The sequence below is a fragment of the Protopterus annectens genome, chromosome 6.part0 (genome assembly GCF_019279795.1).
Source record: "Protopterus annectens isolate FY-2018-M chromosome 6.part0, PAN1.0, whole genome shotgun sequence".
Classification (NCBI taxonomy): Eukaryota; Metazoa; Chordata; order Ceratodontiformes; family Protopteridae; genus Protopterus; species Protopterus annectens.
In genome coordinates, this window is record NC_056737.1 from 165182945 (window position 1) to 165196281 (window position 13337).

General features: G+C 44.2%; 1 protein-coding gene across 1 annotated transcript in view; it reads left to right on the forward strand.

Annotated features, from left to right (window-relative positions):
* Nucleotides 1-13337, forward strand: part of LOC122803781 (leucine-rich repeat-containing protein 74A-like) — a 1499916-nt gene that overhangs the window by 863474 nt on the left and 623105 nt on the right. Inside the window, exon 6 of the mRNA XM_044073469.1 lies at nt 6708-6789. Within this exon, the coding sequence (XP_043929404.1) occupies nt 6708-6789 (82 nt within the window). The remainder of the gene's footprint in view (nt 1-6707; nt 6790-13337) is intronic.

The following is a 13337-nucleotide window of genomic DNA, read 5'->3' on the forward strand; positions in this document are numbered from 1 at the left end:
TTAAACTCATCCACCTTCGCCACCTCACCATTCCTCTATCCTCCCTCTCATTCACACACATATATTCTGTCTTAGTCCTGCTGACCTTCATTACTCTTCTCTCTAGAGCATATCTCCATATCTCCAGGGTCTTCTCCACCTGTTCCCTACTCACTACAGATCACAATGTCATCTGCAAACATCATAGTCCACTGGGACTCCTGTCTGATTTCATCTGTCAACCTGCCCATCACCATTGCAAATAAGAAAGGGCTCAGAGCTGATCCTTGACGTAATCCCACCTCCACCTTAAACGTATCCATCACTCCCACTGCAGACCTCACCGCTGTCACACTACCCTCGTACATATACTGTACCACTCTTACATACTTCTCTGACACTCCCGACTTCCTCATACAATACCACAGCTCCTCTCTAGGCACCCTGTCATATGCTTTCTCTAAGTCTACAAAAACACAATGCAACTCCTTCTGACCTTCTCTGTACTTCTCTCAGAGCAAACATTGCATCTGTAGTGCTCTTTCCTGGCACAAAACCATACTGCTGATCACTAATCATCACATCCCTTCTTAACCTGGTTTCCACTACTCTTTCCCATAACTTCATGCTGTGACTGATCAATTTAATCCCTCTGTAGTTACTACAGCTCTGCACATCACCCTTATTCTTAAAATTCGGTACCAAAACACTTTTTCTCCATTCCTCAGGCATCCTTTCACTTTCCAAAATTTCATTAAACAATCTGGTTAAAAACTCCACTGCCATTTCACCTAAACACCTCCATGCTTCCACAGGTATGTCATCTGGACCAACAGCCTTTCCATTCTTCATCCTCTTCATAGCTATCCTTACTTCCTCCTTGCTAATCCATTGCACTTCATGATTCACTATCCCTACATCATCCAACCTTCTCTCACTCTCATTCTCTTCATTCATCAACCCCTCAAAGTACTCTTTCCATCTGCTCAACACACTCTCCTCGCTTTTAAGTATGTTTCCCTCATTATCCTTTATCACCTTTACCTGCTGCACATCTTTACTAGCTCGGTCCCTCTGTCTAGCCAATCGGTACAGGTCCTTTTCTCCTTCCTTAGTGTCCAACCTTTCATACAACTCTTCATATGCCTTATCCTTAGTCTATGCCACCTCTCTTTGCCATGCACCTCATCTCCTTATACTCCTGTCTACTTTCTTCATCTCTCTGACAATCCCACTTCTTCTTTGCCAACCTCTTTCTCTGTATACTGTCCTGTACTTCCTCATTCCACCACCATGTCTCCTTGTCATTCTTCCTCTGTCCAGATATCATACCAAGCACCTTTCTAGCAGTCTCCCTTACTAGGTCTGCTGTAGTTACCCAGCTATTTGGTAATTCTTCACTGCCACCCAGTGCCTGTCTTAACTCTTCCCTGAAAGAATAAGAATGTGGACCCCTTTTCAGCTTCCATTCCTGAGATCCTTCTCTTTTTGACTTCTCTTTTTAAGGAAGGGGCCAGGTTTTCCACGATCAAGGTTCAATTGGCAGCAATTTCTAATTTTCATCTTAGTGATGATTCTTCCTTTTCTTCTTGTCTCTGCTAGGCCTTTTTAAAAGGTGTTTTTCTTTTGTGACCCCCTGTTAAGCATCCATCTCCTCTGTGGGATTTGGCATTGGTGCTGCAGGCATTCACAAAACCATCCTTCAAAATGGTGGCATCTTGTGATATCAAATTCCTTTCATGGAAGACTGCTCTTTTGGTGGTAGTAACTTTGTTGAATAAAGTCTCAGAGCTGCAAGCTCTTAAAATTAAGCCACCCTACTTAATTTTCCATAGAGACAGAGTGTCTCTGAAACCAGATCCATCCTTTATGCCTAAGTGGCTTCAATAGCAAATCTTAATCAATGTATTCATCTTCCAGTATTTTTCCCTAACTACCCTAACTATGCCAATAAAGAGGAATACATCCTGCACACCTTGGATGTTCATCATCAACTTCATTTCTATCTGCATAGGACTAAGGAATTTAAATGATCAGACCAGTTGTTTGTAGCCTTTTCTATGATCAGAAAGGGCAGAGGAATTTCGAAAATCACTGTCTCCCGCTGGATTTCGCAATGTATTTCCTTAATTTATTCTTCAGAAGGTGTTCTCTTATCTGCGCCAATAAAGGCTCATTCCATGAGGGCAGTGTCTACCTCAACTGCATTTGCAGACCATCAATCCTTAGATGATATATGTGCAGCAACAACGTGGTCTTCTCCTCACATGTTCATTTCCCACTATAAGTTGGATTTGGTTTCTAGAGGAAGGGCTTCCATTAGCTCCCCGGTTGTTTGGCATGTCCTTCCTTGAGGCCTCCCAGGATTTAGGTAGCTGGGGGCTCTGACCCTAACGTGAGGAGTGGTGACTAAGACAACATCAGATTTATAGTTATGTACTTATCATAACTTGGCATCTGTGTTATCTGTGGTCACCATTCATCACGATCCCACCCTCCAGCCCCCTTCCTGAGAGATTAGCTGGATTATGGTGGTCCTGTATTGCTGTGAGTGGTTTTTAGTTTGTCTTCTTTCCTTATGTAAACTCGATCTGAGGGGTTCGGAGGCAGTAGAGCATCATAGGAGGGGAGGAACTTGAGCTAAGCTGTTTGTCTGTGCATGCCGGCTCAGATCTGATAGCGGATCCAAGACCCTAACGTGATGAATGGTGACTACAGATAACACAGATACCAAGTTATGGTAAGTACATAACTATAATTATTCACTCAAGTTGAAAATGTTTTATATTCATTGGTAAAGGTCTCTATGATGCGGCTTACTTTCCACAGCTTTTCTAATTCTTCCTTTTTTTACTCCTGTATCATCTTTTATATCTGCTTTCCCCAGCCAACCCTTACACTTCTGCATTCATGCTTCATCCAGCTTTAGTTTTCATGCACACACCCACAAACACGTGGCCCCTGCTTACGCTAAACTCCTCTGAATCTCTACTAGCCACACCAATCCCCTTTTTTCTTTTTTATTCCACTCAGTCCCTCCACATCTCTTAATACCTTTTGCTTGTACCCTGCAGTCTTCTTTTTGCCTCTCAGATAATCACTCGTTACACTTAAAATTGCCCTTTTGTTGCATATATGTCTCTTTTGCCCCCCCCCACATTTACCATCATGGTTTTCTTTAAGTTCCTCCGCCACTTGATACAGGCTCTCTACACTCGTGTCCTCACTCCCGTGTTAATTGTTCCTCCACCCCATATTTTTTCCACAGACCCATTCGGCCCTCACATTCACTTAACATTAATCATTTCTACATTTCTGTTCAGTTTGTGTGTGTTTCCACACATTTTTAGGATCCCACTTTCTAGGCCCACCACTTCCCTTCTTCTACCCACTAGCTCCACATGGTTTTCCTCCCTTCTTATTATTTTAATTTTATTTATTATTTTCCATTCTTAATGCTTTCTAACTTGGTGTTTCACTGCTGCTTTCTACCCAGTTCATTCTCATGTGCTTGGCTAACCCACCCTCGGCTTTCCACATGCATTCCCCAGATCACTCAGTCCCACCTTGCCATCTTAAACACCCACGCCAAACATTCTAAGTACTTCCACACCGCCAGTCCTCCTGTCCCCTTTACCTGAAATAATTTTTACTACTTAAGTTGCTAAGTTGCTCTGCTCTACATCTCCTTCTGAATTGTCCCTGAGGAAGTCTTCGGATGAAAAGCCCTCTATAAACCCCAGAGATTTTATTGTATTTTTCCTTAAAAAGGCTTTAACCATAATCTTAATTTAGTCGCAACTTGTTTTAATCCAATGTAACTCAATTTAGGATATTTCTACAACGGATTTAATGATCTGTTGGGAAAAACTTTTGCAACTTTGCTTTGACCGTGTTTTTTAAAAAATAAAAAAAATAAAAATTAAAACCATTATGAACACAAGAAAGCCAAGGGGTGGGCCCTCCATCTTTGGGCTTGTCATGGCACACCAATCCCTATTAAAGGTTACACCCACCCAATTGGAGCACACTTGACACCCCCCCCTTTTTTTAAGTATAAATACCGCTGCTTAACATCAGCTCATTCATTCTGGAAAATGCTTTGGACAATTCCATAAATAAAGGAGTATTTCTACATAGACTGAACGTGTCTGTATATTTTTTCATGCTCCTCAAAAAGCTGATAACCGGTCTTTTCAGAGACCATTTACATTACTTTGCCTCAACTTTGGTGTGGCGCACTTGTCTGGTCACAGTCTCTTTAAAGACCTCATGTAGACAGGCTATAGACTCAGGCACTACAGTAGTCCAGTACTAGTCTAAGCTTAGACCTCTTCTTAACTTTGTCTGCTTTCTATACTAGACTGATCTAGGTCTTTTTAAAGACCCCGCTATTAAAAGGTATAAGCGGATACATTATCGCAAGAAAATGCCAGTCCTTTTAAAGACCCCATACTACCACAGCTACCAGGTCCAAGGTCTGATCCAGGTCTGTTCTGTAGACCCACCGGAGGCTGAACTCGGTCTTTTTAAAGACCCCTATGTCTGAGGTCTGGCATAAGGACTATCAGGTCTTTTTCAAGGCCACCCTGACCCAGGTCTTTTAAAGACCCACCGGAGACTGAATGCAGCTTTTTAAAGACCCCACCCAAGTCTGAGGTCCAGCTTAGGGATGACCAGGCCTTTTTCAAGGTCACCCTTGACCTCTTCCTCCAGGACTGTAGTGGATCAACAGGTGCACACCCAAGACCACTATCCTTTTTTATCAGGACAGAGCAACCAAGTCAGAGTATTTTCATAGTTTAAATAACATGCTACAGGAAACTGGAAAATCTGCTATAAAGACATTTTATGTTTCTAAATGGAAAATGTTTTCTGTTTGGTGCCAGAAGAAACAGAACCCTTCTCAAACTGGTATTCCTGATATTCTTTCTTAATTGTCTGGACTGCTCAATTCTGGTCTGGCATTGTCTTCCATTGAAGCATATTATCAGTCATCTCTGCTTGTCTGCCCTTTGTTTTGAAACCTGTCCTGCACATCAGCCCACCAAGAAGAGCTGTTCCTACTTAGGACTTGAACTATGTTTTGGAAGAAGTTTTGCCAATTGAGTTTGCCTGTCCACTTTTCATAAATTTTGTACTTGGAAGACTGTAGCTCTGACTTCAAACCAAGAGAATTTCAGAACTGCAAGCTCATGTGTCTTCTCTACCTTTTCTTATCTTTCATAAAGACAGGATAACCCTTAGGAGTTAACCCTTCCTCTATGTCTAAGGTAGTAAATGACCTTGCCTTCATAGCTCTCAACCTTCCATCTCCAAAATGAGGAACACTAGCTCTCGTAATGTGGGACAAATGGGCAAAATGTGGAGCACATACTAACGACTTCTTAACAGCTTCAACTAGTAATGTCATAGGATGGTTAAACTGTGATGGTTTTACTTATAAAAAAAGATATTTTAATGAATTAATATGATTAATTTCTTTTTACCATGGATATCAGTTAAAAAATTCCTCACACTGAATGTGTAATGAACCCTTTCAATGTGGAACTTCAAGGAACATGAACTTTTTTAAGACCCCAAATGAGGTACATTCCTCATAATAAGGTACATGAGGTATGCTTTTCTCGAATCAGTCCATTAACCTCCCCACCTTTTTCCATTTCATCAAAACAAAGGAGCAAGACTCGCCTGTTTCTGAGATATCCACTGACTACTCAGGTTTTACCTTGACAAAACCAAAACAGCAGAAAATCTGTCCAAATTTTGTTTCCATTCAGGACAAAAAGTTAGGTTATCAAGAATCAAAACAGATACTCTCTATATGAATTTCTTCTATTTACTTTTGTTACTCCTTTCATAGGAAATAGCTTCCAAATCTTGTTAAAGCCCATTCCACTAGAGCTGTCACCTCCTCTGGAGCTTCAAAGGTTTGTATTCTAAATGTATTTAAGAAGCAAAAACATTGTCTTCTGTCCCCAGTTTTACAAGCCTTTATAAGACTGATTTTTCCAAGGCTAGAGCTGGATTTGAAAGGTCCATCCTTGAAGGAATGTTAGACCCCAGTTCTTCTTCTCAGTGTACATTCGCCTCTGTTTGGGCAGATTTGGATGTCTTCCCTTTAATTAACAATACTGCAACAGTGATCCAACGATGTATATAGTACAGTTGTGTAAGAACTTAACATAACAGTGAATGTCCAAATGATCACGTTTGCAGTATTCCATCCCACTCTTCTTTCCCCTTGTTGAGTTCTTCTCTTATCCTTGTCCTAGATGAGCAGGTCTTCCCTTCTTCCTGTTGGCATATGTATAACTTGTGTTTTTGTGTATAGTTTACTTCCTCATCTGCTTCAGTTTCCATTCCTCTGGTCTGAATCAAGAAAGTCCTAAGATTATTCATGCCCATATATCCATTGTTTACTACCTAGCTCTTTACCCTTAGGTCATGCATGAAATGTATGGCACGAGGAAGGCACACAGGTTTTGTTACACTGGCTGGATATATGGCTATCCTTTGCAGAATATCCCATCAGTTAGTTATACTGCAACAGTGATCAGTTTGACATCTATTGTTATGGCAAGTTCTTACACAACTCCACTTTCATGCACACTGCATGCATCATTTTGTACAGTATAATAAGGTACAGACTAAGTTTACTTTTCAAATGTCAGTTTCTGTTCTCCATTTTATTATGTGAAGTCTGAAAGCTCTGTGTTTTCTCTTAGTTTAATTACAGAATCAAGGAGCTGGATTTGAGTCACAATGAATTCTCTGAGAAAGGAGGTGAGCTGCTCGGACAAATGCTGGGTAAGTGTATTTTTGTTTGTGGATATCAGTTGAATCCTTACAAGATTACTCTGCACCCCCCAGAGGCCACATTTGCAAAATGAACTTTTTTTTAGCAAGTGGAGAAAAGGCTTGCAGAGATACATTGACAATTCTGCATTTTTAATTGAAAAAAAAATGTTCAAAAAATACATCTTGAGTTTAAAGTAACTTGCAACATTGACATATGACAACTGTAAAGAAATGTTGCATTTCACACTAGCAGGAGTAAGACCTAGTGACCCATTGCCACGGGCTGAAAAGGAAATAATCATTAGTTTAGAAGTATTCTTCTGATTAAGAAGCTGGAGTCACTTGATGTAAGCCTAAGGCTATTACTGCAGTCTAAAGGTTGTAGTTATGCCTGTATGTTTTTTTTTTATGACTGATTTATAAACACTGAGTTACAAACACATCTGGTAGACATCCATAAATTCAGGAAAGGCTTGTCATAAACAAGACATTTAAGACGTTTATATAATAAGATATTGCCGATATTCAAGAACTTTAATAAACTTAATAGTAAGATACTGCTAGTATGTAGTCATGCAATAATAGCTTTCCACAATGTTAAATGACATGATAAAAAAAAATTAAAAGATTTAGTGTTACATAATAGCAGTTTGCAAGGGTAATTCATAGCTTCTGCTTATCTCAGCTTACAGATGTTGTTGCTAATAGGCTCCATACCTGCTACACAGATTGCATATGGAAGAATGTCAAAGAGTTAATGTGACATTGTTCAATCTCGCCGTTTGTTCTTACACATGGGTTTGGAGCCGATCCTCGGCTCCGAGTCGGCCGCATCACAAGCTCTGCATCTAAGAGAAGCTCGAGACTCAGTATGTATCCCATGATCCTCCCTGCTATACCTCAGATCTAGTTTGCCGCTGCAGCTGATCGCATCGAGAGAGCTCGGGCCAGTAAAAAATTTCTATTTTTTTTCAATAATTTAGTTCTTTAATCTTTTCTCTTTATATATATTTAACCAGGTTTACTGTGTGTGTGCATATTTAAATAGGGTTTGTTACCTTTAGAGAATTTATATAGATATTCTTAGGGCTTAGGCCTAAAAATTTCCTGTCAGGGCTCTGGCAGTTAGTTGTCTGTAGAACTTTTATAAACTTTTTTCATAGTATTTGACATATTATCGTGTGCTGTTTTTTCATATTCACTTATAATCTTTAGATATATTTCATAGTTATTAGGATAGTAACCTAGGTTTAGTGTTGTTAGCTAATTCTTTCCGTGCTTGACAAGTGTTTTATGGCTGATATGTCTGAAAAGGCTAAATCCGGATTTAAAAGGTGCCAGTGTGGACAAAAGATGTCCATCACCGACAATCATGCTTCCTGCGTCTACTGTCTTGGCCCTCTCCACCTGCAGGAGGATTGTTCTATTTGCCACTCCTTCAGTGGAAGGGTCATGATGGAGAGGTGCAGAAAGCTGATAGACAGAGGCTTAATCAAGCCAGACTTTTTGGAAGCCTTGGAGAAGGCTGACCAAACTTCTAGGTCTTCGAAGGGGTCGAAGACGTCCAAGGTGTCGGAGCCCAGGTCCTCGGCTCCGAGCACCTCTTCCAAAGTTCGTTCGCCGGCTCCACAGACCTCGGGGCCAGGTATCGAACGGTTACCTTTGATCGAGCCCCAGGTCTTGGAACCGGTGTCGGAGCTGCCTCCACCGTCGATTCTTCAATCGGTGAGGTCTTCCGCCCCTTCGACCCGTTCTTCTAGGCCTTTATCCGAAACTGACGTGGACCGTGTGGTACAGAAGCTTATGGAGAACATGGCTCTGTCCAAGCTGATTGCAGTTTCATCCCAATTGGTGTCGAAACTGGAAGCCCTCCCTGTGTCTCCGACGGATCCTCCTTTGAGACCTATCCAGTCTTCGGAGCCGGGAGAAGATGAACTGATGATAGTGGAACCCTCGGTGCCGAAGCCTTCCACTGTGCGATTGGCACCGCTGACCTCAACGCCTTTGGAGCCTATCGAGGAGTCGCGGAGCCGACGGTCTCACTTTGGTTCCGGGGTCGAAAGCCGTACCGAGTTTTCGGTCCCGACTCTCCCCCTCGGGGCCTCCGCGCAGATCCATTCGGCTCCGTCTTCTGGGTCGGACCCCCTGGTCCTGGTGTCGGGGAGGCTTCCCGGTTCTTCGGATCCGGAGGATTCCTCAGCCCAGGTGTCGGGGGCTTTTGATCTTATGAGGAAGGTCTTGTCTGAGAAGACATCTATGTCATCCGAGTCATCTTCTCTTTCCCCTAAAGGGCCGCGTCCTACTTCTGTACCCGCGATCCCTCCCAAGCGTAGAGTCCCAACACCTCAGCTAGCCCTAGAGGGTGTCCCCTGTTCCTCAGAGGCTTCGCCAGATGCCCCCCTCTGATGAGGTTCCAAGGAAAAGCTTGTGCAAGAGGAGGCACATTGATTCCCCACAGGAATCTCTAACATCTGACACCAATTTGGATGAGGCAGAGGGGTCCCCACGTTCCCCCTCTGAAGATGTCTCATTTGCTGACATCCTGGAAATCTTAAGACTGAGGGGTGATTGGCAGTCACTTGCCCCCACTGAAGACGAATCGGTGTTGCTGAAGGCGTTTGGGACTCAAACTTCTACCTCCTGGGTGACCCCGCCCTTCGACGAGCTAATGGACCTGATAACTCGAAGGGCGTGGGAGACACCAGACACAGTGGAACCAGTACCTCGGAGACCGAACAAGTACATTACTGCCCCCCAGGACAAGACTTGTCTTACCAAAGGAGTCCCAGTCGATGCTATGGTGGTAGCAGCAGCCACGAAAAAGGAAATGTCCGAAGCATCTTCCTCTGTCCATCCTCCTAATAAGGATTCTAGGACTATGGACAGGTATGGGAAGCGCGTATTTAGCTCAGCAACCTTTTCCATTCGTTCGCTGAACTACCTGACGCATTTTACGCGACTTCTGAGGGATCTTGTTAAAGAGTTGGGAAATACCCTCCAGGGTAACACAGATGCTGCTGTCACGGACAAAGTGACAGCACAACTCAACACCCTCACTTCAATAGTCCACTCGTCCATGAGGCTCATCTCGTATGCAGCCGAAGGTTCGAGTAGGGCTGCAGCCTCAGCGATTGCTCTACGTAGACAATCCTGGATGCAGCTGTGCTCCTTTGCAGAAGCCTTTAAGTCTTCCTTTGCCAACACCCCCTTTGATGGTGCCACCTTGTTTGGGCCCAAAGTAAAGGAGACTCTTACTCGGTGCGAGCTAGAAGGTAAGACCCTGTCTGCCGTAGGGGTCCATTTTTCCGCTCCGACTAGACCATACCCCAAAGAGCAACGAGGCGGAAAAATGTGGTTCCATAAGACTCAGGGATCTTACCAGGCTGCACAGAGTGATGCCCCCTCCAGAGGCAGAGGGGGGGGGAGAAATGGAAGAGGCCGCCCAGGCGGCAGAGGAGGTCCGCAGCGTCAGGGCGACAGGGATACTGTCCCTGTCAAGCCCTTCCAGCACTCCTGAGTGGAGGCCCGACTGTCCTATTCTGGAGGCTTTGTACCCGGAGGCCTGGCTAAACCTTACCTCAGATTCTTGGGTGCAAAGCATAGTAACCAGAGGATACAGCATTCCTTTTATGTCCATTCCCCCCGCACAAAAGAGATTTCCAGATGTTCCACCCCATCTGCAAAATCCAGCAGACGTAGAAATTACAAAGCTGCTCGAAAAAAGTCATCCAACCAGTCCCGGCGGACCAAAGAGGATCCGAAACTTACTCAAGGTTCTTTTTAGTTCCGAAAAAGACAGGGGACTGGAGACCAATATTGGATCTCAGCAAACTCAACTCCTTCGTGAGGAAGGAGAAGTTCTGGATGGTCACGCTACAATCGATCCTTCCCTTTATACAGAAGGACGAATGGATGTGCTCAGTAGATCTTCAGGACGCATGCTACCACATCAAAATGGCCAGAGCGTCCAGAGATTACCTGTGCTTCCGGCTGGGAGCCAGTCATTTCCAATTTCGGGCACTGCCCTTTGGTCTCATCTCAGCCCCCAGGGTGTTCACCAAATGCATGGCAGTAGTAGCGTCTCACCTGAGGCGACTAGGATTCTGGGTGTTTCCGTATCTGGACGACTGGCTCCTTACCGCTACCACCGAGCATCATCTTGTACAAGCCAGGGACTACACACTCAACCTCTGATCCCATTTAGGACTTTCAGTCAACTTCGAAAAGTCTACCTTATCGCCCTCACAGCGTATCTCATTTAAAGGGGCAGAGTTGGATTCAACAGCAATGGTGTTAAAGCTTCCCCTGATATGGGTGTCAACTCTCAGTGATCAGATCGCTATTCTTCTACAGAGCAGAAAAGTCCCCACCGCGCAAGTGTTGAAAGTCCTAGGCCTCATGACGGCTTCTCTTATTGCAGTTCCTCTGGGCAGAATGCATATGAGGGTCCTACAGTGGCTGCTCTTCGCCCAGTGGTCGTTTCAGGAACTTCCCTTGACACACAACATATTGATCACGGAGTCTTGCAAGCGGGATCTTCGATGGTGGATGAACAGTCAAGATCTGACAATAGGTCGTTCCTTTGTCCTGCCCAGCCCTACAGCCACCATAACCACGGACGCTTCCCTGATAGGGGGGGGGGCTTTTTCAGGGAAGAACAGTCCAAGGAGAATGGTCCAAAACAGAGTACAATCTGCACATCAATGTCCTGGAGTTGAGAGCAGTGTTTCTGGCATTGCAACACTTTCACAAATCTTTGCCTCTGGGAACAATAGCAGTTCAGACGGACAATATGTCAGTGGTCTGGTACATAAACAAGCAAGGTGGAACCAGATCTTACCCGTTATGCAGAGAGGCCCTGAGAATTTGGCAATGGGCAGCGTCCACAGGTCACTTTCTGATAGCAACGCACATCCCGGGATCATCCAATGTCATTGCGGACAGGTTGAGCAGAGCCATCCTGTTACCACACAAGTGGTCCCTGAAAATTCAAGTAGCGTAAAAGATTTTCCGCAGATGGGGCCAGCCTTGCTGTGATCTATTTGCATCCCCCTTGAATGCCAAATGCAGAAGCTACTTTGCCCTACTTCCCCCTCCGTGGACAGTCCCCAGGGATGTTCTAGTGCACGATTGGCCCCTGGGTCTCCTGTACGCATTTCCCCCTGTTCCTCTGATACCCAAATTTCTTCAGAAAGCCAGGAACCTGGACAGGGCGATCATCCTCATAGCACCATTTTGGCCTCGACAGATCTGGTTTCCCTTCCTTCAGTCCCATCAGATAGAGGAACCTTGGATTCTGGACCCAGTGCCAGACCTATTGACTCACTCGTCGGGAGTTCCTCATCCATCCCTTCAATCCCCCAAATTGACAGCTTGGCTGCTCCGCTTCCCTGTTTAGCCAGGTCGAACCTTTTGTCCTCTGCAGTACAACACATTCTAATTTTTTCTCATACAGCCTCCACCAGAAAGCTATACAGGAGCAAATGGAAGCGCTTTGTGTGTTGGGCATCAGATCATGGTATTGATCCCCTGGTAGCCCCGATACACAAAATATTGGAGTTCTTATCCATTCTTTTTCATGAAGGGGCTTCTACATCTACCATAAGAGTACAGTTAGCGGCCATATCTAACTAACATGTAGGTGAAGGTGGTTCTACTATTATGTCCCACAGGCTTTGTAAGGCCTTCATGAAGGGTACTTTCCATCTTCGCCCACCCATTCGAGAGCCAATTTTCCCATGGAACCTAAACTTGATGTTGTCCCAGCTTATGCTAGCGCCCTTCGAACCTGCGTCATCGTGTCCACTTAAGTTTTTGTCATGGAAGACCCTTTTTCTTATTGCTGTTACCTCAGCTCAAAGAATTTCGGAGCTACAGGCCTTGTCAGTGAGACCACCTTACATGATTTTCCATCCAGACAGAGTTTCTTTACGCACAAGCCCATCGTTTCTCCCCAAAGTCTGTTCTGTGTTAAATATTAACCAATCTTTAGAACTCCCTACGTTTTTCAAAAAACATTCAAATAAACTGGAATACATGTTGCACAAAGTGGATGTGCATAGGCAACTGAGATTTTATCTAGACAGAACTAAAGTTTACAGAAAGTCTGATCAGCTGTTTGTGTCATTCGCAGACAGTAGGAAAGGCATGGCAGTATCAAAGGGTACCTTATCCAAGTGGCTATCAGAGTGCATCAATTTTGTTCATTCAGCTGCTAATCAACCACTACCTTTAAAACCTAAGGCTCATTCTACTAGGGCCATTTCTACTTCTTTAGCCCATGCAGCTCGATTACCGTTGGACACTATTTGTGCAGTAGCTACGTGGGCTAAGCCTCATACATTTATCACACATTACAAGGTGGACAAGGCCTCTAAAGACAGGACTTCCTTTGGTTCCACTGTGCTCAGGAACGTTCTTCCGTGAGTCACCCAGGGTAATGGAGCTAGGGGTGCTTCCCATGTGTAAGAACAAACGGCGAGATTGAACAATGTCACGTAAAGAAGTTATGTCTTACCATAACGTTCCATGTGCATTGTTCATCTCGCCTTTGTTCT